General features: G+C 38.7%; 2 protein-coding genes across 2 annotated transcripts; one reads left to right on the top strand and one right to left on the bottom strand.

The window, feature by feature from the left end:
• Positions 1-1,361: 1,361 nt before the first annotated feature.
• sh3bp1 (SH3-domain binding protein 1) lies at positions 1,362-12,512 on the top strand. The gene is made up of 18 exons (XM_053639901.1): positions 1,362-1,746; positions 7,168-7,210; positions 7,353-7,457; positions 7,721-7,797; positions 8,039-8,150; positions 8,241-8,317; positions 8,397-8,484; positions 8,574-8,642; positions 8,737-8,827; positions 9,215-9,351; positions 9,633-9,744; positions 10,648-10,729; positions 10,841-10,921; positions 11,001-11,114; positions 11,244-11,341; positions 11,438-11,552; positions 11,752-12,071; positions 12,179-12,512. Exons 1-18 carry the CDS (start codon positions 1,700-1,702, stop codon positions 12,499-12,501), a joined length of 2,091 nt encoding a protein of 696 aa, XP_053495876.1. The 5' UTR covers positions 1,362-1,699; the 3' UTR covers positions 12,502-12,512.
• cdc42ep1a (CDC42 effector protein (Rho GTPase binding) 1a) lies at positions 10,874-20,982 on the bottom strand. Its single transcript, XM_053639902.1, has 3 exons — positions 20,799-20,982; positions 16,070-18,535; positions 10,874-14,594 (listed from the first exon to the last, which is right to left on the bottom strand). The coding sequence occupies exons 2-3, from the start codon at positions 16,521-16,523 to the stop codon at positions 13,972-13,974; spliced, it is 1,077 nt and encodes a 358-aa protein (XP_053495877.1). The 5' UTR covers positions 16,524-18,535; positions 20,799-20,982; the 3' UTR covers positions 10,874-13,971.
• Between the last annotated feature and the right edge of the window lie 5,316 nt (positions 20,983-26,298).

The following is a 26,298-nucleotide window of genomic DNA, read 5'->3' as shown; positions in this document are numbered from 1 at the left end:
ATTTTGGACATGCAAATCAGCCTACCATGCATGTCTTTGGACTGGGGGAGGAAACTGGAGTACCCGGAGGAAACCCCCGCAGCACGAGGAGAACATGCAAACTCCGCACACACAGGGCCACGGTGGGAATCAAACCCCTGCCCCTGGAGGTGTGAGGCGAACGTGCTAACCACTAAGCCACCATGCGCCCAACTTAGTAAAACACTCATCCAAAAAAAGTATCATGCACATAGCAGATTATTACTTTAGTATCAGTGTAATAGTATTTACTGTAGCTAAAATCAACATCTGAAAGCAAAGCCTAAAACATGCAGTCCAGGTCTGAAGTACACTTGATGCTTTTAAAAAAGGCAAACCTTGCTTCCTCGCCATTATGTGTTATGCATCAGCTTCATGTGATTGCTTAACTGTTTTCTTATTGTGCTTGTGCTGTAGTTCATTTGCGCCATTAGCCCTGTGGGATTGAATAAAAAACCCCCTTACAGATGTCACGTGATCCAGCTAGCTCATGCTCACATCCTCAGCCATTACAGCATCAACCAAAAATACACTCTGGCGGCTGTGTCGAGGCTCACACTCTTACTGTTTCATTCTGTACTAATGAACAAGGTATTACTTTCTAATGGTGTTTGAACTTATGACCAAACCTCAACCACGAAGCTCGACTGCTCTGAATGATGAAACGTCTGCTGTTCAAATTTTAATATGTTTAAATGATATTTAAATGTACATTTTCAAATTCCCGACGTGATTCTCCCCTCTGGCCACTGGGTGGCAGTCTTACTTATAACTCCTGCTCTGAGCTTGACTCTGAAATTGAAGCATTTATTCATTTATTTATTTATTTATTTTTACAACTACTGTATATAAGCTGTCATTAATGCAGAATATTCCCTTGAAATATCAATATTGCACATTACAGTTCTTTTTGTTTTGTGGTTCTTAAATTGATTATTAATTTCTATTATTTAGAATATAATAAATTATACATGTTGGGTCAGACGTTAATGTTCCAAGTAATTAGATGCTTCAGAAGTAATTATGATGCAAATAGTGTTAATAAATGTTACATGCACAAAATGAAGTGCTCCTAATTGCAGTGTTCAATGTGACTAAAGTGAAGTAATGACTGACAGCCACCCTGACTGCAGTCATATGACAGTTCAGTTAATGCAATGCAAATGATAACATTTTAAGTAAGCCAATCTGGAGAAAATTTCCAGCTCATAGCAACTCTCCAATGACATTATTTATATTTCAGTAATTCATATATATATATATATATATATATATATATATATATATATATATATATATATATATATATATATATATATATCAGAATCACAAAACCCATGTAACAGACCTTGATGTGTAAAAAGTATGAAGCCAGGATTGGTGAATCTACTGAACACAGTTCTGTTTTCACTGTAGCAATATATGACTGAAAGAGTTTCACAGCGTGATGCATAGAACTCCTTCCCTGTATGCATGTTTTGACTTCCTCTTTCTGGACTTGAGGCGTGTGCATTTGTGAGTGTTTGGTCGAGAGCTTCAAGTGGGGAACTTAATAAATCACATTGGTTTCCTTTTTACATAAATCATATGGAAATATCAACCATCAAATGAGACTGAGTCTGACCTGAGCATAAGAAAAAGGACTGGAAGGTGGTGGGAAGAAAAGTAGACCATCATAACCATGCTAAAGCAATTTAACCTCTTAAAGCAGTTTGGAAATGTGGGGAAGTAAGTACTTTCATGTGGCATCTAATGATAATGTTTAGTGATATATCGTGTCTTGATGATCTCTAGTTTACTGTTGTTTGTTTTACTGAATATCTATCATGTGTATCGCAGCTTTAGATTATCCTCATACCATGAATTTATCAATATGATAGGCATCTGAAATGTTCTGGCCAGAGAATGTATTTTGACTAAGCCAACATCAATTTTTATATAAGGAAGTTCACTCATTGACCCAGAAAATACATGCCGTCATTCATATTCCTTTCTAGGTTGACTAAAAAGCCATGGTAGTATTTTAGGTAGAATTCCTGATTTGTGCTTTTTTTTGCTGAACTAAGGATGTCCCCAACTTTCCCAGAGAGAGAAAAGAGAGGAAAATGTCATATGTATAATTCATTCATAGATTTTATTATAACCATAATAACAAATATGGTTTGTTTTGATGCTACTTAGAGAGAGCTGCAGTTGGCCTTTGTACTAGATTGAAATATAGTGGGTGTTAATGCAGTGCTGCTGTTTGCTGTAGGTTGCAGCGTGTGTGCAAGGTGCAGAGAAAATGGTGCGTTTTGCATCCTGCTAACTGATGTTAGCACTGTTATTCAATACCTCAACAACATGTCTACACGTTTAAAGAGGAACAAAGCGTCCGCCAACGCTGAGGTGTGTGCGTAGCTGCAAATCTAACAGCAACCATTAATAACAACATGAACACTTGTCTTTTGACCATAAAGTCTTTCATAACTACTCCAAATAAGCAGAAGAAATATAACTGAACAAGCACCATAAAACTTATCCAGTTTGGCAAAATATCCACGTCCATTCATTTAGATATCTAAATGTTGAAGAGGTGTTTGTCTCAGATACCAAACACAGAACTATTTACAGTGCTGTGAAAAAGTATTTGCTCCTGAGTTCTTCTCTTTTTGTGTATATCTCATAATAAATAGTTTTAGATCTTCAAACGAAATACAACATGAAACAAAGGCAAAATGAGTAAACACACTATACAGTTTTTTTTTTATTGAAGCAAAAAAGTTATATCACCAATTAGAAAATGTAATTGCCCCCTTAAACTTAAAATCTGGTTGTGCCATCTTTAGCAGCAATAACTGCAACCAAATGCTTCCAATATCTGGAGATAAGTCTTTCACAGCGCTGTGGTGGAATTTTGGCCCACTCTTCTTCGCAGAACTGCTTTAGTTCAGCCACATTGGAGGGTTTTCGAGCATGAACTGCCCGTTTAAGGTCCTGCCACAACATCTCAATTGGGCAAAGTCAGGATTTGACTAGGCCACTCCAAAACTTTAATTTAGCTTTTTTTAGTCATTCAGAGGTGGACTTACTCCTATATTTTGGATCATTGTCTTGCTGCATAATCCAGTTGCGCTTGAGTTTCAACTCATGGACCGAAGAACAGACATTCTCCTTTAGGATTTTCTGGTAGAAAGCAGAATTAATGTTTCTCTCAATTATTGCAAGTGGCCCTGAAGCAGCAAAGCATCCCCACACCACCATGCTTGACCATAGATATGATGTTCTTTTTGTGGAATTCTGTGTTTGGTTTACACCAGATGTAACGGTACCTCTGTCTTCCAAACAGTTCCACTTTCGATTCCTCAATCCACAGAACATTCTCCCAAAAGGTTTGAGGATCATCAAAGTGTGTTTTGGCAAAATTCAGACGAGACTTAATGTTCTTCTGGGTTAGCAATGGTTTTCACAGCGCCACTCTTCTATGGATGCCATTTTTGCCCAGAGTCTTTCTGATAGTGGAGTCATGAACAGTGACCTTTATTGATGCAAGAGAGGCCTAATTTCCTGTCGAGGATGAGTCGTTGCTGTGCACTTTTAGGAATTTTGGAAGGTCGGCCACTTCTGGGAAGTTTTTCCATTTGGAGATAATGGCTCTCACTGTGGTTCTTTGGAGTTCCAGAGCCTATGAAATAGCTTTGTAACCCTTCCCAGACTGATGTATTTAATCATTTCTGGAATTTCTTTGAAAAACGTGGGCATAGTGTGTTACTGCGTAAGACCTTTTAACCTTTTAACTTCATGCTGTTGAAAAAGTTCTATTTAAGTCTTAATTTTGATTGAACAGGGTTTGCAGTAATCAGGCCTGGTTTTGTCTGGTCCAGCTGAACCCCGTTATGAATGCAGTTTCATAGATTTGGGGAATTAGTAACTACGGGGCAAATACATTTTCATACAGGCCCAATTGGTATTGGATAACTTTTTTGCTTCAGTAAATAACATTATAATTTAAAATCTGAATTTTGTGTTTACTCAGGTTGTCTTTGTTTTATCTTAGATTTTGTTTTAATTTCTGAAACAATTTTGTCTGAGATATACACAAAAACAGAAGAAATCAGCAAATACTTTTTCACAGCACTATAACTGTATAGAGAAAGATAATACGTCTGTTTCAGAGAGAGATAATACGTCAAACCTTCAAACTAGCACATTTTACCCATCTGCACTTGTCTGATATAAACAGAAAGATGTGCATACTGTTGGTGAGAGCACCTGTGGTGACAGCAGCATTTCCATAATAACAGGGCGTGGTATCCTCCATGAGTCTGTGGTTTCACTTGCGCTCTTATCTTCTGTACTTTGAAATGATGTGCGGCTCGAAACCTCTAATGTCAGTTAGATCTCAATTATCTCTGAGGTGTCACAGTTTGCATTGATGTATACGACTTGACACACAGCAGGCCAACTGGATCAGAGGTTCAGATGCTGTTCCTGTGTATTGCATCTAATGGCTGGCTGACCAAAATGTACATTTGATTCATGTCTCCCTGATATACTGTTAGCCATAAATCTACCCTATAATATTGTTTGGGTAAGAAGTGAGAGGGCTTTGCAAATGGCATGTAAAACCCATGTTTGTTGCAGCTTGCAGTCTCTGCCTCCTCCTTCCCCTGCACCATTCTCTTTGGCCTGCTTTTTAACCACAACACACTTCACTCTCTAATTTTAGGACTTACTTTTTAGTAGGCTGAAATAACTTCGAACTGCACACGCAAAAGTGTGTGCCACAATTTCTCATTTCAGCCACACTTTTCACAATTATCAGACCATTAGGTTTGAATTGTATTAATGTGTAACGAACATGCATTAATAATACATACAATTAATTTATGCATAATTAAAAATCCCAATGCTCACTGTGTAATAGAGAAATGAATAAGCCATTTATACAAAAGATGTTATTTTGTAACACAATATAACATAATATTGTTGTGTTAGAGGTCCCTCCTAAGAACAATCAAAGTAATTATTGTTATATAGTTATTATTTAGGCATTATAGTAAAACACTTACTGACTAGTCACTTGAACTGATGGGTTTAATTTAAAGCCTAATAACTTAACATTTTACATTTACATTTACATTTATTCACTTAGCAGACGCTTTTATACAAAGCGACTTACAAATGAGAAAAATACAAGCAAAGCGATATATATGTAGTCAAAATAAATACAATAGTTGAACTAAACCGATAATATGAATAATATGAACTATATAGATAGGAATATGAGCTTCAGTATTCTGTGTTGTTTTTTTTTTAGATTAGAGTCTGTGACAACCAACAAAACAGTGCTATGCAAGTGTAGCAAGAGCTTTTTATTTTTATGTGATGCGGTCGCAAGCATAATGCCCATGGGTCAATCGAAGATCATGAAGATTACGAACATGAATGTTCAGCAGTCCTTAATCTGCCTGGTCTGTGTTTGGCCACTAGTTTATTGTTATATGTTTAGATTTTATGTTTATATTTTCTGAACCAACAATTTTTTTTAGAAAATACTACAGGCAAGTACAAACAAACACTATCTCTACCTCTTAGGGATGTAACTGAATCTGAATACATTCGGATTGAACAGATAATGTGTTCTAAACGTGTACGGATACAAATAAGTAAGCGTCCTATTCTATGCCTGACCTAAACTCTATCTTACACTATATGGCCAAAATTATGTGGACATCTGATCATTACACCCGAAATGATGTGCTCTTTCCAAAATCATGGGCATTAAAACAGCTAGTCTGCCCTTTGCTGTTATAGTAACCTCATTTTAATAACCTTATAATAACTTTTAGGGGTGTGGAGGTGGGGATTTATGCTCATTCAGCTACAAGAGTTATATAGAGAGGTCAGGCACTGAATTTAGAATTCCAGTTAATTCCAATGGTGTTCAGTGGGGTTGAGGTCTGGGCTCAGGCCACTCAAGTTCTTTCACATCAACCTTGGCCAAGTATGTCTTCATGGATCTCAATTTGTGCACAATGGCATTGTCATGCTGAAACAGGTTTGGGCCCTTTAGTTCCAATAAAGGGAAATCTTAATGCTACAGCAAACAATTATTCTACAAGATTATTATACAAGTAATTCTATACAATTGTGTGCTTACAAGCTAGTGGCAACAGTTTGTGGAGGCCCATATATGGGTGTGATGGTCAGGTGTCTATATGCTTTTATTTATAGAACCTCTGCTCTGTATAGCCCATGCATTGTTCACAGGGCAACATGGAGGGATGTCCAAAAAAAAAAGTGATTCTTTAAGAATAAATAAAGTAATGAATAAATTAAGGTTCTGCAAATTGCCATTCATTGTTATATTTTGTGGATGAAAATGACTTCTTTTTACGGTAGCCATGGTTTTTTTCAGTGTTTTCCAGTGTTTCTCGGCGCATAGTGGTTGGGTTCACAAAAAACAAGCATACAAAAACCTTCCGTTAGAGACCACATCTACTTTTGGTTTAAATCCTAATGCAGATACATATACAAATTTATTTAGCACTACACAGATACAGACACAAATACAGATAGCCCCGTAGGGTCACACTACACTGTGGAAAGAAATTTCAGGAATAAAAAAAAACTCTGATGGCTTCAGTAAATAATTATGATGGTACATATTTGGAAATTTGTTCTTAATAATTTGTGCTTAATATTTAGGATTAGGTACCTAAAATATGCTGTGCTGATTTGTTCCAAGAGGTTGATTTTTTACACTGTAAGAGGCCTCAAAAGAGAGTACAAGTATAAGCAGTATTAAAAGAATGATAATGACGTGATAACTTATCCGGAAATAAACATGTGGTATATAATACCCTTCGTGCATTGTATTTAACCCATTATACTCCAAGAACATCAGTTAGTTATGCATCTTAAACCAAATTCTTTAGTAGTTGTGCTACTTCTTAATGAATTACTAATTAATATTGAATTAACATTTAATGATTTACTCAGTAACTACAGTGAAACTTAAACAGAAGAGGGATGTAGTTCCAAGAATTGGGAATGTGGCACATCTGGATCATAAACCGCTCTAGAGATGTACTAGACTGCAAATAGGTTGCAATAGTGATGTCTTAGGGTTGAAATCTTGTAAAAATAGTGCTGTTACTATTTTAGGGCACAAGATGCAACTGACCTTCTCTCGGAGGATCTGGTTTTGGTGAGTTATTTTGACAGCTTCATGAGTTACTTTGAGATGCTTTCTGTAGACTGCATTAGCTACATTCAGCACCAGTTCACACCCTTTCATATGGCCAGTGTGTGTAAGCTTGGTTGCTAAGTGTACATGTGGCTGTGTGAAGGTGGAGCAGCGTGTGGAACCAACCAGGAAAGCGGCTCAGATCATCCACAAGAAGCTGGTCGGATGTTTGCAGAGTCAGCAGGGACTGGACTCAGAGAGACGAATGGTGATCCTTGCCTTCTCTGTTTCTGTCTTCTCATACCTGAATTCATCTAATTATAGAAATTATAGGCTTTTTTTAAAAAAAAAAAAGAAAAAAGCTTTCACTGCCTGAATTCATCTAATTATAGAAATTATAGGCTTTTTTTCTTAAAAGCTTTCACTGCCCCATCCCCAAACTCCAAAAAGGCGTTATTTGCATTTGTTAATCCTGCCTTCTAACATTTTGCCTCTTTTTCTTTGCATTTTTCTCCTTGTGTCATCTTTTAGAAAAAGCTCCCCCTTATGTTGCTGTCTGTCAGTATGGCTGAGAGCTTTAAAGATTTTGATGGTGAATCCTCTATTAGGTGAGAGTTTATGGACCAAGTTTCCAAACATACACATAATGTAAGCTATCACACATTTCTCTTTGAACTTTCTGTGAGTTCAAAAATATCTTCACTACATATAATAGCTTTCCACTGAGAGCTAAACTGAGCAGAGGGAACAGGCCGAAAAATGTAGCAATCAGTGGTCATGAAAAAACTAGATTCTGGCTCCTTAACCACAACTGGCTGTGCCTTTTTTCTTTTCTTTTTTTTTTTACAGGAAGGTTCTAGAAATGTGTTGCTTCATGCAGAACATTCTGGCACAAACATTAGCAGACTTTGAGGTGAAGCTGGAAAAAGATGTTCTGGAGCCTCTAAATAAACTCAGTGAGGTAACTGTTTGTGTTTCTCTAGCATCGTTTTCTCATATTTCATCCATGGCATTCAAAAGCACTAAGAACACAAACTACATCTCTAATTAGGAAGACCTTCCAGAGATTCTGAAGAACAAGAAGCAGTTTGCAAAACTGACAACAGATTGGCACAATGCTCGAACCAGGTGATGCTGATGTTCTGTAAGTTGTTTAAATAGAGTAATTGACCTTGAACTTTGACCTTGATCTTTCTTTTGTTCTCAGAGCTCAAGGCAGTTCAGGTCCCCAGGCCAAGCAGGATGGACTGAGGGAGGAAGTGGAGGAAGCTTGGAGAAAACTAGAGTCAATTAAGGTGTGAATTTCAATCTGCCGTGATTTTATACACAAAAAAAGTGGTGTTGCCATTTGTAGACTGTACTGACCAAAGTTTGTCTTTCATAGGACCAGTATTCAGCTGATCTTTACCATTTTTCCAGTAAAGAAGATGAATATGCCAATTATTTCATACATGTGAGTACTTAATATCTCCAATAGGGCTGGTATGAGAATTACACTGTTACAATATTCTGTTGGAGTTGGACTTCTTACTGTGATCTCCCTTTAGCTCTTGGAGCTACAAGCTGAATACCACAAACTCTCCTATGAATTTTTGGACAAAAATATCATTGAGCTCAAGGAAAACCACAACCAAACAGGTGAGGAGGAATGAAATACAATATATAGTTTCTCTGTGGTTCCTGACTGGTCTTTCAATTATTCAATGTATTTGTTTAATGTTACAAATAAACATACGTCCTTGTAAATTCCTCAATTTTTGTATTTCCTTGTTAGAATAATTGCAGATTTTCTACACAGCGCAAAAGCATTTATGATTCACTAAGAAGGGGAATTCCCCTTTAACAAACCTCAGGACTAACGATCTGTGTGTGTGTGTGTGTGTGTGTGTGTGTGTGTGTGTGTGTGTGTGTGTGTGTGTGCGCGTGTGCACGTGTGTGCATGTGTGTGTGTGTGTGTGTGCATGTGTGTGTGTGTGTGTGTGTGTGTGTGCATGTGTGTGTGTGTGTTGTGTTTTTGCAAAACAGAACCCCAGGTGGGTGTCTCATTAAGGAAGGTGTATGGTGAGTCTCTAAACTCCCACCTTAAGAGCTCTGGCCAAGAGATTGCTGAACCCATCCAGGAGTGTGTTAGACTGCTGCTGAGGACAGGACTCAGAGAAGAGGTGATCCACTGGATGAACACCTACAAACACACATGCTAAAGATGCACATAATGAAAGCAAAGGCCAATTAAGGATTATGTATAAATCACCTGGCCTGTGCTACCTTTCAATTTTACCCACAGTGAAGTGTGTCCCTAAGCATGACTGACCACATGACATGCACGCCTGCACTCACCCACACATGCAGACCTAAACTGAAACCCTCAAAGTAGCACTAGTATTCATCGATGCTTCCTCAATTTCCATATGACTTGTTCTGAACACTGCATGGCTCCTCTTAGGGCTTGTTCAGGTTGACAGCGGCTGCCTCTGTGGTAAAGAGACTGAAGAGCAGTCTGAACTCAGGGACAGTGGATCATGCTGATTTCAGTGCTGACCCTCATGCTGTAGCAGGTAAGAGATCACCAGTAAAATATATTTGTCAATATTTTAAACTTGCAAATATATGAGTTCTATAAAACATTCCTAGAGTTCATAGATCAGTCCATACAAGACTTCACAGAGTTTGTCATTGTTGCGGCCAAAAATGCCTGATTTTGCTGTGGCTTTTCTCAAAATTTGCGATGTAATTTGCAGTTTGTTTCTGCTTTTTTGCAGAAAACTTCTTGAATTGGTGAAATTGCAAGAACTTGTTTTGCATGGTCTTTCGCAGTGATGTTTGTTGTTAAATGAGACCTTTTAGCTGTACTCATGTTTGACACGCGTGAATCGAAGTTGGCTTTGGCTGAATGTGCATTGTGAAAACATCACAGGGTGTGTTGTGATGATGTCACATGATGCGTTTTGGCCTAAAACTGTGGAAACTTTGGTAATTGTGAAAATTTGCAAGCTCCTGTGAATATTGCAGAATATTCCTTGACTTTGCCATAATTTTGGGGCAGTGGTGGCAGAAGTTAAGGCTCTGAGTTACTGATCGGAAGGTCGGGGTTCAAGCCCCAGCACTGCCATGCTCTGGGTTACTGATCGGGAGGTCAGGGGTTTAGGCACTGCCAAGCTGCCACTGTTGGGCCCCTGAGCAAGGCCCTTAACCCTCTGCTCCAGGGGCGCTGTACCTTGGCTGACTCTGCGCTCTGACACCAGCTTCCTGACATGCTGGGGTATGCAAAGAAAAGAATTTCACTGTGCTATAATGTATATGTGGCCAATAAAGGCTGATTATCATTATTTCTGCAATTGCAAAATCGCTAAATCCTGGAGGGACTGATAGATAATTGCGGAATATGTCTGATGGGTGGATATGGCTTGAGGAGGCTGGAAGTCTATTACAAAACACTTTATTGTCACATTTTCTCACAGGTGCACTGAAATCTTACTTGAGAGAGCTGCCAGAACCTCTCATGACATCTGAACTGTATAATGAATGGTTCGAAGCAGCAGGGTAAATTCTTAGAAGAAAATTTTAATTAAAATATTAACAGCACACATTTAATGCCAACTTCTAAAATAAGATGAGATGATAATACTGTGTCTCCAACTCTATCTTTTAAAGAGAAAAAGAGCTAGACGACAAATTGGAGCGGTTTCGAGCTGTACTGAAAAAACTCCCACCAGAAAACTACAACAATCTTCGGTACGTTCTGATGAATACTTTATTTGTTGAATGCCATCCAATATTTAAGACTAACATTCAAAACCTCTTCCTGTCTCAGATACCTTATCCAGTTTCTAGCATGTTTGTCAGAACACCATGCGGTTAACAGGATGACTCCTAGTAATATTGCCATAGTGCTTGGACCTAACCTACTGTGGCCTCGTATTGAGGGGTTAGTATAACAAAGAGACACAAACACACTTTGATACCTCATCTTATCATTTCAGTCTTTTATTAACTCTTTATTTTGTATGCACAAATAATTTTCTTATCTCTGTTGACTTTCTGTACTATTTTGCAGAGAGACTTCTCTGTTAGACATGGCTTCTGCCTCTTCAGTCCAGGTCGTGACAGTGATAGAACCACTCATACAACACTCCAAGAGCCTGTTCCCTGAAGGTACTTCAGACCCGCATGGTTGGGAAAAATTTTTACCCATATAAGATTTCTGCATCAGTGTCCCTTGTCAGCTTAACACACTATACTGTTTTCCAGATGTTGATTTTGAGATTCCAGAACTCCCAGCACTGTCTCCACCTTTACCTCAGAAGTCCCCATTAGACACGGTCTCTCCTCCCTCTCCAACTGCCTCTGCCTCAAAAACTGACAGGTAATGTTTAAATCTTGCTCTTGTTCAATATAATGTACTCTTCAAAGGAATAACTAATGTTTCAGGTAGCTCAGGTTTCTCTTCATTCGTGTATAAATCTTTCATCTAGATTGATATATTTATACCTATAGTGTTTGAGATACAATACATGCTTAAGTATTTTAAATTGGTATATATTCTCCTTTTCTCTCCCACCCAGTCCATCTTCATCCGAAAACTACAGTGCAGCAATAAATATTAGGACTGGTCCAATGAATCGTGGTGCAACAATGTGGGAGAATAGCAATCCTGCTCCAGCCAGCCAGCTGCCTGCTCAGGCTTCTAGTTCAAATGCGGCTCCTGGTGAGGATCAGCCCAAGCCTTATCCTCAACCACAACCTCGGTCTCTGCTTCAAGCAAAGTCTCAACCTCAGACTCAGAATGCAACCCAGCTGAAGGCAAACAGCTTTCCAGAGGACGGCTTAGAGCAGACTCACCATGCTCCCGAGGCCACACTGAAGATCAGCACTCCTTTTAAACGTATGGTGTTTTTCATTAAAATAAACCCTCTGCATTAAGCCTCAATGGCATGCACAGATTTTTCAAAATACTCATCCTATATCAATCTGTTACTTTATGTCTTACAGCAAGAAGGTCGTTTGTTCAGAGCAGGTCATTTAATAAAGACTCTGTTGTAAGCTATGGCAAACCCAAAACCCCAGTTGTTCCCATAAGCGAGGTCGGAGTTCTGCCAAGAAGTTTTCCACTGGCCATGCCTGCAATCTCTGAGGCACAGACGCAGCCTGCAGCCAAATCCCAAGCTCCTCCAGCTCCTTCAGCGCCTCCTGTTCCTTCTGCTCCTCCACCTGAAGGAGGTCCTCAGAGAAAGGCTGTGGGCAAAAGACCCAATGTGCCCCCTCCACTTCCACCCCAGTCCCTGCCCAAGCAGCTCTCATCCTCAGCCCAGTGAGCCCAACTTGCATTCGCCTTCACACTGATTTACTATCATCTATGGTTTGGAAAATTAAGTTGATGATGTGGTGTACATATCATGCTTTCTTGTCTTTAAATTTGCTCCTCTTATTATTTGCACTGTCACATTTTCTGTAGCTTATGTGAAACCTTCCCCAATAGGTTCCTGTAGGTACAAATATAACACAAAGAGAAATCTCACTTCCTTTGGTTTCAGCTTTGTGTGCTAACAGTAGTGACGTATGTAGTTACAATTTCCTCAGCAAGCTGGGATTTTTATCTGTAGTACAGCAGCAAAACAATTATAATCACACATGTAAATAGTGATGTAACTTTTGTTTTATGTTCTCCTTGTTTTTTTTATTAGATATATTATTTGTATTGTTATAAGGGTACATTAGTAATGTGCAGATTTCCTGTGTGAAGGAACACATTCGTATATATACAATATAGATCACATGATTGAGAAGTCAACTCCTCTGTCAAAATATTTTTTAAAAACGAATTCATACAAATTATTGTCATATTAGCTGTTATAATCTACAGCTTTAGTGTGTCACACAAAATATTGTATAAAGTTTTTATCATCAGAAAACTTGCCAAGAGTGTTTTTTTTTATTTATTCCTAGGATATTTGTGAATGCATAAATATTTATTGCTTAATAAACTAAATAATGAACTGAAAGATTGCAGTACTATTAAAATGCATTTTTGGCTTGTCAATATTTTCATATATCACAGCCTAGTGTATTAAACTGAAATGCATATGAGTACTTTTATGCATTTCATAATAATATGACAGCTGTTTCCCACATAAAATATGTCTGTAATAAGGCTTATGTATAACATGGGCAATTAGAGCCACAGAGTCTATATGGAGAATTATGTGTAGTAAACCTCTGGAACATACAAATGGGAGTGCTGGTATAAATATTATATATACTGTACCAGTCAGAAGCAGTTCATTTTGTTGACCTTATAGCTTAGCCTTTATACTGTAGCTGTAACTGTTCATGCACTGGCAAAGAGAAGTGTTATTCACATTTCTATGCCCTCGTTTCTATGGCAGAAAGCTGCTTTGCCTGGATTCATGCTGTATGGACTCTGCTCCTGGTTTAATGTTCATATTGCTCATGTTCATAGGAAACTAATAGCAATGAGGTCAATTTGTTCATCGATTGTCACAATCAAACACTCAGTACATACTTCATATCCACGTCTAAGCTAAAAACATACTCCAGCATCCACATAACAGCCTTCCACAGCCACACCTCTTAAGAACCTAGTATCATTCATCTGCATTTTTTTTCAACTTCCTGTCCTGTGTTGCTCTTATTTCAACAGATTACAATCATAGAGAGAATCTTGGTTAATACTATTATTTTTTTTCAAATTTCAGTTTCATGATAAACTTCTTTTACATTTGGCACAAGAGAAATGTAATGCATGAGGTTGTTCGTCTTTTAGTCTAGACCTTGATCTCTTCCTCATCATCAGGGTAACCGTAAGGTTGTCTCCTCTGGGTGATGCTCGTGTCAGTTTTCCTGTTCGTTCCACTGCCGTAATGTCGGGCCAGCACATCTGCAGCCTCCTGGAACCTTTTGGCCTCCATGCCATGCTCCTTGGCAGTGGAAGAGCGCACAAGATCGCCTACCATAATTGGTTTCAGGAATTTCCCATTCATCACATCCCCACACCCCCACTCTATTCCGTAAAGGCGACTCCGGCCCTCTGAATCCTCTCTCAGAAGTGAATCCACCAATGAGGTCCTGGTGTCCGGGGTCATTTCAGTGTCACCATTGGTCCAGGACTCAGGTTTGTGCTCCACTTCAGAGTTGTGATTGGCTTCCACATGGACACTGGGCCTATCAATCATGGCAAAGACTTCTGACATGAGCGAAGGGCCGAGGTCGACGGTAAAGGAGGTCATGGAGTCAGAGGGGCTGAGTGAGTCAGGGACGGTGAGGGTGAATGGCAAATCTGTGAGAGAGCCACGGTGTATCTCAGCAGAGCAGGATGAAGGAGCTGCACTCTGCACAGGCCTCTCTGAGCGCGACAGCCTGGGCAGTGTGACAAAACCAGACTCTACACCTATAGACAGGTGGAAAAAGTAGACAGAAGTGGGAATTGGCATGAGCGATCATGTGCTACTACTTTGACTGGAGGTGAAAGAGAAACTTCTGGCTATATGAATTTTATTTTTCCTTTACCCAGAAGATGGCAGTGAAGACTAAAGGGCTTTAAAACATTTCCTACTATTGAATATTTTATGCTGTGACAGTACAGACCACCCATCAAACTCACCAAGATAGCTAAAGAAATACAAAATCAGCAGCTGGTTAACATAACTAGCCCTTGACTTATTCAATGTGTACACAATGTACAAATAATAATAATAAAAAAACTAATGGAAAAGCCAGTCAGGTATTTACAATGTCACACTGGGCTTTGAGTTTCCCAAAAGTCCTGCAGCACAAAGATCATCATCAAATGGTGGAGCAAACATTACACTGAACACTCTTTCTACCAGTTTAGAGGACTTAAATTCACAATGCTGTATAATTGTTCATGTTTAACATAGTAATGTTATGATTGTAGTATATAAACACTAAGATTCGTGTGCGCTGAAGTAGGTCACATTTGAACATCTGTCTACAAACCAAAAGGGCAGGCTTAACTCAGATCTGAGATTGGGAACGGTTTACTTAAGATAGATTCAAATTTATCTGAAAAACAGTTGAGTGCTCAGTAATTGTCACAACTCAACACATATACAATGACAGTCATTATGTCTGTCTGGTAAATTTGCTCCTACACATGACTTTACTTCAGTCTGTCTTGTTAAATTGCCATCTCTTCACTACTTCTGGTATTTCTTTGGAAGAATTAGAGAGTAATGGCTAGAGAGTGTGCAGAATCCCCATGAGATTAACTCTTGAAAGTGAGAGAGTGATAATAACATAGTAACTAAACAGCGACCTTTGGGACATTAGAGAGCACACCGCCTTTCTCTGGAGGCATTCACAAAGCTGTCTGTGTCTGATGAAGGCCAGTTAGGTCAGACGGGGGGCATAGCTGAAGTGTGTATGAGTATCACAGACATTGGAACTCAGAAACTGAGTGTCTGAACCTTTGCTACGTTGTAACAAGTTTATAGATGATAATCAGTGCTATTATTGCTGAGTGAAACATTGAAAGGGCAAAAATCTGCCTTTGGTAGCAATGTTTTGGGCTGAGTTAAATAGTTAAATTGTCATACTGGTAGTGTTCATACTGAACACCCTCAACCATTTTACAATTATTTTGTAAAACTGGGCACTGGTTAGTGTCTGAAGAATGAAGAATTACACCAAGGTTGGTCGAATTAGGATCAACCTAAAAATATTTTGAAATAGTAAATCAATTGCTAGTACCTATGTTAGTGTGAATAGGTGGAATGTGTCAAATATGTTTTACCAAAAGAACTGGGTTGAGTTTCTCAACAGCACTGCAGCACATGTTACCTTTATGATTTAACTTATGCATTTGGGAAATGGGGCCCTGGTGTGGTATTATATTGGTCTTACCATATGAGTAAGTGCTGTCTTCAGGTGGCTTGGGTGTGCTGGGAAAAAGCACCTTCACAGGGCAGCCATTGGGTGAGTCCACATCCAAGCGAGGAAGGGAGATTGCATTCTTTATGATGGGAGAGATGGGTGGAGGTGGAGGAGAAAGGTCTCTGGAACCCCCCTGCGGTCGATCTGGAGTCTTTCGGACATGCCGTAGGGTGCGAGAGAAGAAGCCCTCACTCTTCTCTGAAGCAGTGATGGAGTCTCCATCACCGCTGTTCCCTGCACCACCATGGTTGCTGAGGAAGGAGGTGTCCCCAAATACATCTCCCCCACGGCCCACATGCATAGTGTGGCGAAAGTCTGCCAGAGGCGGGCTGATCATGTCTGGAGTCAGATCACCTTTAAATCGACGCCTCCCTGAGGAGTGAGAAACCAGGCCCTTCAGCCCAGATAGTTTGCCCAAGTTCATGACTGCTGAGTTTTCCGAGCTTATAAAAATAACACAGGAAAGCACAACAAAATCTCCAAGTATCAGTATTCCAACTAAAACTCTTGGTGTTCCGTTTTTTTTTTTTTGAGTGTCCTATGCAGTAGAAAGAATCTGGCCTAGCTCAACAGGAAATTATCCACACATTACCATTCATGCAAAATTATGCATGGCTCAGGGCTTCTCTAAAAAAGTCAAACTAAAAAAAGTGCAGCTGAGTGAAATGTTTCTCAGAGAGAATTTTCCATAAGTAGGAACACAAAGATTTTTCGCCACTGGTTGCTGTCCATATCCAAAATGATCCCACTGAGATAGATGTGAGATGAAAATACTCATGTCCCCAATTCCTGGAAACCTCAGATGGGTATGTGGTCAAAGAAACTGGGTTGCACAGTTGTTTTGGGTTTTTGGTTTTGAAAACACAAGTTCAGAAATAAATCCAACTCCGGCTGCAGAGATCTTTGTGGTTTAGGGTTGGATCCATATATTCCATCGCCAGCGAGTTTGAGAATATCCGCTGCTGTATGTTGAGGAGATCAAATGTTAAGAAAATATCTGCAAACTTCGTTTTTGCAAAAAGAAGAAAGTGACGTGGTGCATGTGGTATGAGTGGGTAGCACTTGGCTACATAAATAATTGCACGTTTCTGCTTATTTTATGCTTTGAAAACTAAGTTAGGTACTGTGCCAAATCCTCCAGGCGAAAGTCCACTTCCCTTCCTTTAAAAAAGCAACTTCTCGTTCAAGGACCTTAAGTCAAAGGGAGAACTATTTTGGTTTTGCAAGTAACACTGGACAGTATCTTGACTATTCATTTGCAATATCTCTTGCAAAAGCCTTTTTAAGTAGTTTCTCAATCTCAGACTAAAAAAAATCTCTTAACAAAGTACAAACCTTATTTGTAAATATTCGACGTCAAACCCCAAAAAAAGCATCCGAGTTGCATAAAAAACTTACTTTCAATCTTAAACTATTCTCAGATAATCATTATACACTGCCCTGTCTTAATGTTCTTTTGTTGTTAGTTTGAGATGGAATTTGTAATGGTCGTTGCTTTTTAAATATTTTGACAAAGTAGCACACATTTACAGGCCCGTCTATTTTATGAGCTTTCCACTGAGACTGGCCTCCCACACATGTTAGTTTGACTCCATTAATGAGTTATTACAGCGCTCCAACAGCATTACGTCAACTCTCAACCAGCCCTTGGTTTGTTCTTGCCCATGCACCGAATGTTGGTGTTTTATTTTAACAGACTACTCTTTTAAGAGCAGTAAGATTTTCTTTTCCTGCTCAGCAGTAGGTCTCATGCCCTCATACATAGAACAGCTCAGCTCAGCTCAGTTACAGATATGTTGTTCTATTTAGCCTGAAGTACTTCAACAATCCTCTGTTTGCTGTCTACTAAGTATAATTCAACTCTGGATTAACAAGGAATCTTTGCTAGTGTCCCTAAAAAACCTCTTGTCTCATCCACCCATAGGCATGATTCCTAACAAAGCAGTGGAGAATTAAAAAGCCTTTGAGTCAGAGCATAACATCTGTATCAAATGATTAAAATTTGTTTAAAGTAAAGAAATAACTTTCATGCCTAATTAGTCAGACTGTGTACTCCCTTAATCCCAGTCCACTCAGTAACCTCTGCCCCATCTCCTGCCGATGTGTGTTTTCGATGGGCTGGCACAACAAACTCAGTCCAGACCACCCCAGACTTGTTGCTTTATCTCTCTCTGAGGCTTGACCAGAGGCTCTGATACTCTGCTCCCAAAGTTCAGATTCACAGATTCACTGGCCTATTCTTCAGAAGGGTCAGACCAAAAGATAAAAAAAAAAAAAAAAAGTATTTTAAATGCAATAAAGTAAAAGTAATAATCTGCACAAGAGTCAGGGGAAAATAAGCGGTTTGTTGGGCATCTCCTCTCTTCAAAGCCCTCTGCCTCCTTCAATCCATTTGACTTTTTGGCAGTGTGGAGGGGTGCCTTGAAAATTACTGTCCTGCAGCAAAAGGAAAGAGGGAGGAAGATTCTTGTAAAATAAGATTATTATCATCTAAGCAACAAAATGATAATTTATTAATACGGTTCAGAGTGATGTGTATGCAATTACATATAGTGCGTGATGTATGAGTGTTATTTCTCATCATGTCTTTCAAGGATGAAAAAAGTAACTATATACACGAAGTGAAGATTTTTTTTACTATGGAATTTACTATCAATAGGCACTGTCTTACATGTCTTACTGTCTTGATGCTACAGAAAATGACTTGAATTTTAAATCATGCCCCTGAAGCCATATAAAGTGACTAGAATTTACATAGGTTGCAGAACGCATACACTCCATAAACCTCATGATGCAATGTATTCAAAAATTGAGACCGTATAGGAATGGTTCTGCTCTAGAAACCAGACAGAGAGTGGATACCTTAGGGAGATGTGCATGTAAACTTCTGAAACCAAAGAATAATGGGACCCGTGTGCGTGTGTGAACACATTCCTAAGAAGAATATCACTAGACTGAAAAGTGTCTACATCCAAGATTGGAAACACATTTTAGTTCATCTGCTCATTCTCTCTGCAAACCCCCACCAAGCTGCTAGTGCATGGGTACGAGACTGATGCAAATCTACCCTCTGATCTGATAAACAGATTCCTATTTACTGGAATGAAAAAGATTCACGGTACTGGTATTTCAGACTCATCGCTTTTTTCCAGGATGTCTTCCCAACAACATTTACATTTACATTTATTCATTTAGCAGACGCTTTTACCCAAATACAAATGAGAAAATACAAGCAATATAACTTCCTTTTGGTTTCTTTCTTCCTAAACTCTGCAAATCATACACACACACACACACACACACACACACACACACACTCTCTCTCATGGAGTCTATGTTACTTTGTAAATGAGTTGACCAGGTGGACAAACAAGCAAGATAATGACTCATTTATCTTCACCCAATGACCTATGTCTACTACCCTCTTAGTCACATTGATTTCAGTGACTTGACAGGCACCAAAAACCAAAGCAAACTTTTACAATGACACAAGAAGAGTTTAAATCAAGTGTGCATCATAATACACTTTTAGAAACATGTCTTAGTTTACTTAGTTTATATATAAATATATCAGATAGCCTTTAACAATGCCTTTGACAAAAAAAGAACGTATTGAAATCATTCTCATGGCTGGATCGGGAAGCTGTCGCAAGGCTGAGATGGACTTAACAGCAAACACATCACACACAACACTGTTGCCAAACTTATTAAGAATTTCAAAAATACTGGAAGTGTTGCGGACCAAACGAAAAGTGGACGTCCACAAATATCCATTGACGAAGGCACAATTGACCTGGTGCTGGCAAAGTATGGAGACTCCTATGTATGGAGACTTTTGGGACATCCTGTATTATTGGTATTATATATGGTATAGGCTTGGGGACTATAAAATTTATCATTTTGTAATTTCACTCACATAGAAAAAATTTATTTTACTATACTACATAAAATAAAATTGACTATTTACTATTATAAAATACTATTTTTGTTACTATACATTAATGATATTTATTTATGTTAATGGATTCTATCATTCATTCTTTTAAAATTTATATTAACAAAACAATGCATGGAAACTGCTTCAAGTCTGCAGTGTAAATCCATTAGGCCTGTATTATATCCAACCTTATAAAATGGAGATCTGAGATTGTTTTTTCAAAGTGGTCTGCACATGCAGACCAGCACATTAGTGGAGTAAATAATAGTCTTAACAGCGAATCTAGTATTTTACATATACAGCCATGACTATGCGACATGAATGCACAATGCAATGACTGATTAAAACTCACACAGATTCACAAAGAAAGGGGTCAGAACACAAACATGACACAATAAGTAATTTCAAATGTGAACTTTTACACATTGAGGCCTTCTGCAATATTGGTACTGCAAAAGTATTGTATTTCAACAACAATGATTAACCAACAATATATTGTGCAACCCTAAAATTGTGACCAGGCTTACTAATTCTCATTACTAATTCTTCTTCATAATGGAGAACAGTTTTATTGAGTTATAGTTTTTGTGGCACATGCATGCAACCAAGAAATTGATTTGAATCTTTTTATTGTGTTTTGAAATACATTTACAGGATTATATAATATACTGACTCCATCCAAACCATGCCAAATACTGTGAAAATGAATACAACATTATTTAGTTAATAAAACAGGTTTCTTAATCATATATGCCATCTTACCTGATGAAGGCCAGTTCACCAGACTCTCGTGGATAAATGAGATTTTATTCCATGTTTATGATATATTCCAGTATGGAGTTTAATGAGCTTTACGTCTGTAAGTTTTCCACATTGAGGCAGCCTCTGCTCTGGTGAACATGGGCAGCACACACCACTAGCAATCTGACTGACACACACACACACACACACACACACTATTACAGGCAGCAGTGTGCTCGACTAGTGGGTGTATTTGGACTACGGACAAAAGGGGCGGGGTTTTCTCGGGAACTGAGGAAAATCCCTTATTTTAGCAACAGAGTGCAGCGACTTTGTATCAGTAGGGCAAAATAAAACAAACCCTTAGCATGTTCAGAGTACTCTACAATAGTTAATTTAACACAGGGAGTATTAAAAGAAAGTCAGATTTTAAGTGTTCAAATCCCCAGGCTTGTAGTCGGTATGACGTTTAGCCTAGTTAGGTTGTTCAGTGGTTGTTGTTTTTTTTTTTTTTCTAAAAATGGAAGCCTTTTTTTAGGGAGCTACATAGCACCTTTAATGGCTTCCCCAAAGAAACAAGCCAAAATGGTTCAGCTTTACTCAAGGGTACTTTGACTAGATAAGGCTTTGCTTTCTAAGGGTTCTTCATGAAATGTGTAGAACCTGAAGTGGGAAAATTTCTTTATTCGTTTAGAATAAAGAAATATCAGTCAAGTCTCTTTATATGTAACCATTTCCTTTTCCAAAAATAAACTTCTTTTCCAATTCCAATCTTTGACATTTCATACAGGATCCAATATCCGATGTTTTGTCTGATATCCAATACATCTTTTTTTTTGCTAGTCTTAGCCTGATATTGGTAGTGGGTGTTGGATTGGTGCCATCTCTAGTTTTTAAATGTTTAATGGTTCTAGCTTTCTAAAGAGCTTCTACTTGGAACATTTTCTAATAGGGAAACACTCTGTTTTAAGGTTTTATACAGAACCATTCAGAATGCCCATGTGGGATACATCGAAGAATCGTTTAGGATTCTAATGAAAGATTATAGAGCCACTTGCTTGAGAGCCTCAGGTGAGCTATAGAAACACTGCCTATACTCATTCTCACATCAAATTAGCTCATGTGCTCTCAAAATTAAAATGTTAATGTGGATTTTCAATAGTTATCTATCTGGGACAGGACAGCGCACTTCTGGATTTCTGGTTAACATAAGCATATCAAAGAATCATTTAAACTTACCCACAGGAATCTTTGGCTGGTCTTTCTGCTTTTGATAGTACAGACACATGGACACAGGGCAATATGTTTACTTATGGTTTATTTCAATGCCAAGACCTGAAGTTTTTTTCTGTTGATTTATGCAAATTAACAGACCAACGCAACCTCTATAATCAGTTGGCTTTTTTTTCCCAATTCTGTAAACACTATTGGATTGATATAGTTTATAGTGCACTTTGTTCTCCAAAGAGAATGTGGAGAAAGCAGTAGTTTGTCAAAATCAAAGCCCCAATAAAAATGCTTCTTCTTTGACTACCCTCATTCTTCCTGAATGTGTTCATACTTTCCTCATTAATGTCCACTGAAGCAACCTATACTAGAGCTTCTCAGAGTAAAAACGCTTTTCTTCAAGCATGCCAGGTATTTGCTAAGAAAAAATGTGTAGCTTTTGGAAAATGTTCAGTTGTTGGTCCCCAAAGGGAGGCCAGATTACATTTTAGCCTTTGTGCTCCACACTTTTGACTTTTCCACAATCCTTCTTACCATGTCTTCTTTCTTCCTTCCCTTCCTTTGTCACAAGTTCAAAGGATCCATCCATGTGTCTTTCTTGGTCCTCAAAGATCTTATTTTTTGCACCTAAAACTTGTCTCTAATTCTTCAATAATAATAAAGAGGTTTGTCCATTTGTTGACTTTTTTTAATAATTAGAGTACAGCAAGGATTTTTTCTTAACCACTGATCATTGAACTCATTTATTCTTTTAAAGTGTTTCTCTCTCAGCTCCTTTTGCAGTCCCCTCACACAGAAACCACTGGTATTCAGCTGTGATTCCTGTGCTGTGAGGAGAGCCAAAAGGGAACCAATCCAGTGCTGAACTTTTAGCTTATCATGGAAATGTTTATTAAGCTCAAGGTTGATGGATGTCCCGGGGCTGACTCTGTGCAGCATTACTTTGTAATGAGCATTGGGACAACAAACAGTGCATGCTGAAGTTTATAATGCCACAGTTCACTTGAGGAACACACAGACAGATATAAAGCCATTTAAGCATGCTTTCAACTGTTTTTCCATATTGTGAAAATAGTCGTTGACAAAACAATGAATTTTTAAAATGATCTGTGTAAGATTCCTACATTTGGTTCTTAGTGTTGGTTAAGTGTTAAAAAGCCAGGCCTCAGTGTATTCAATGTTTTTATTGCCTTATTCTAAGCTTGTTTGTCTCCTTTGTTCTTTCTTTGCTTTTTCTCCAATCACTGATGCTTTGCTTTTCCCTCTCCCACTCTGTTTTGCTTCTTGATCAGTAACTGGGGCGATAAGAAAGTTGCTTCTGATGTTTGTGTGAATATGGCTGGCATCCATGCTTGGTGACCATACAGCCAGGTGAGATTGTGTCTCTGTGCTCTCTCTGTGTTTAGACTATACCAGCATCCTTTTGTGCAGATATGGATCATGGTGTCATTTCCTGAATATGATGAGGGAACCCTTACTGTAATGAATGAGAAAACAAGTGTCCAAATCTTAGAAGATACTGAAGGCTGAGCTTTAGTGGAAACAGTGAGTCTGTGTTCTCACATGTTGTGTGGGGTTACTTGCCTCTTGGCCCTGTACTGGCCCATGTGATTACTACTGTGCATCTGGCTCAAAGTTGGGCTGAAACTGGTAGACAATGCTTTTTGGAATTAGATAAAAACCTCTTTGGAAATATCCCATTCAGGCTTTGAGCATGATTAGCATGTATGTCTTCACTAGACAGTAACTGATATATGGTGAAATCATAAAGTTGAAAGACAGGGAAAAGGGATAGAGGAAGAGGGGGGAAGGAGCTTGGGTAAAGTGGCTAACAGACATTTTTCCCAGAGAAGAAAGCAGGCTGTTCAATAAATTACTTTAATAAATTTTAACCACTTTAGAATTTACACAGGAAATGGACACATTTCATGGAAACTTCAAGAAAACAAAAGAAACAAATAAATGATGGCATACCAAAAGTCAAGATGTAATATAATTTTAAATCCTTTGATTAAACCCCTGTAACATTTCATCTGATCTTAGTCTGTATAGATTTTTTTTAACAGTAATCCATACAATACTATAACCATAGCAGTAATCTGTGTTTTAGTCATATTCCCTCTGTAGAAATGGTGTGCCATATGGCTACAAATACATATTTAAATATTGTATTTACAGCATTTAACTGAATTCAAAAGATTATCTAACTGATTTTATATCATGTGTTTTAAGCTCAACACATTCCGCAGATATGTCCAGGTTTGCTCACTGTTTGCAGCCTGTAAAATGAAAGATGGTTTAAGGGTCATTGCTGTGAATTATTAGCTTGCTGAAAATCTTAGCAGACTTGTGTTTATAAAGGCTGTTTCCTGATCTACATTTCCTTTTTAGTGCAGAGTACAGTGTGTGTGTACTATGTGTGTAGTGTACAGTATGTGCTTCATGGACCACTAGAAATGTTTGAGAATGTTGGTAGCAGTGATTGTGGTTATTGTTTTCAACAAATTGTAATTAACAACCACCATCTGGCTTTATGAGACACAACTAAAATAATCCTTTGTTTCATATTCCTCTGCATGAATGTTCCCCTAAAAAGCAAATATTTATTTAATTGTTATGCCAGGTCTCCTATTTGAGTTCCATTAGGAACTGGAAAGCAGTGCATGTTTGGATTATAAAAGCCAGATGTTGCCATCTGAGAAGGAAAGTGGTAAAATGGGTAGATGTGGGAGGGTGGGACTGTTAGACTTTAAGACTTTTCAGCACTGAAAATTCCTCATTTAAACCAAAAATAAAGGGCAGACATATTTTTCTTTTCCCATTTTATGATTAGTTAACTCAGTAAAGGCTTGTGTGCTCGAGAAGCGACTTCTCAGTCTATCTGTCTCCATTTCCACCTGCTCCCTCCCTGACTTCCTGAAGAGTGTGTCGCTAATTAACATCCTGTTGGGAGTGGACCCTCTCTGAGCACTATGCTTCTTGGATGGAGGGGTGCAATGAGACAGGGGTGGGGGTGTAACTCAAGGAATGTGTCCCATTTCCGTGAATTCTGGCTTGTCAGGAAGCGAGGCTCAGGCGGTGGACAATAGACAATAGTGAGGCTAGGCCCTTGCTGGTGTGAGGCTCCAACAGGAAAAGCAGCACATGCACATAAACATTCAGCTACAGAGTCATGGCTGGAGTCTTCCACAGTGGATAAAAATAACAAGCTGACTGAGTTTTTCTTTTTCTGGTGCAAGAGGGATGATCTCAGTGGGACTCCAGCAGCTTTTGCTGTTTGTTTCTTACCCAAGTAGCTGTGGCTGGTCATGCAGGTTGGGATTTGAAGTGGCTACTTATCCCGTGGATAAAGTGGGACCTCTCCCTAATAATGAATCTGTTGATGTCATAACACTGATAAGGAGATCATATGTAATTATGTATTTGTCTACTTAGTTTTTAGTGTACAGCAAAGATTAAAAAAGATGGTCAAGTCTGTGTCTGTCCAGAGCTGTGAGGAATGATAAAGTATGACGTTTTGGCCTATTTATGATTGTGTTCCATGCCTATCCTCACACAGACAAAATGGCCTTTCTTCTCTTTCTCTGCAGGCAAAAACGCCTTTTTGATGAGAGAGGTCAGAGGAGAATTGCCAGACTGGTTTGAGCTGCAGGAAGGCTGCGGTAACTAAAAAAAAAGAGAAAACATTCTTTACAACCATGGTGAGCAGAAAAACATCCCAGAATGCAGAACAAATCAAACCTTGACGTGGATGGGCTACAACAACAGAAGAAGAGCCAAAAAGAAGAATCTGTGGGCATAGGCTCACAAATGTCACTGGACATTTGAAGACTTGAAACATGTTGCCTGGACTGATGTCCCTCTTGATTTCTGCTTTGACATGCAGGTATTAGGGTCAGTAATTTGTGTCAACACCATAAATCCATGAACCCCAACCTGCACTTTGTCAAGAGTTCAGGCTGCTGGTGGTGGTGTAATGGTGTAGGGAATGTTTTCTTGACACACATTGGGCCCTTTAATACCAATCAGTCATTGTTTGAATGACACAGCCTGCGTATTGATGCTGACCATGTGCATCCCTTTATGGCGACAATTTACCCATCTTATAATGGCCACATGCAGCATGATAACGTGCCACGTCACAAAGCACAATTCGTCACAAACTGGTTCCATGAACATGACAATGAGCCTATTGTACTTCAGTGGCCTTCCCAGTCACCAGGTCTGAATCAAATAGGGCACCTTTGGGATGTGGTATAACAGGAGATTTGCAGCCTGAATGTGTAGCAGACAA

This window comes from Ictalurus furcatus, chromosome 13, assembly GCF_023375685.1.
Source record: "Ictalurus furcatus strain D&B chromosome 13, Billie_1.0, whole genome shotgun sequence".
Classification (NCBI taxonomy): Eukaryota; Metazoa; Chordata; class Actinopteri; order Siluriformes; family Ictaluridae; genus Ictalurus; species Ictalurus furcatus.
Note: the sequence above shows the minus strand (reverse complement) of the source record. Positions and strands in the feature narration are given on the sequence as shown.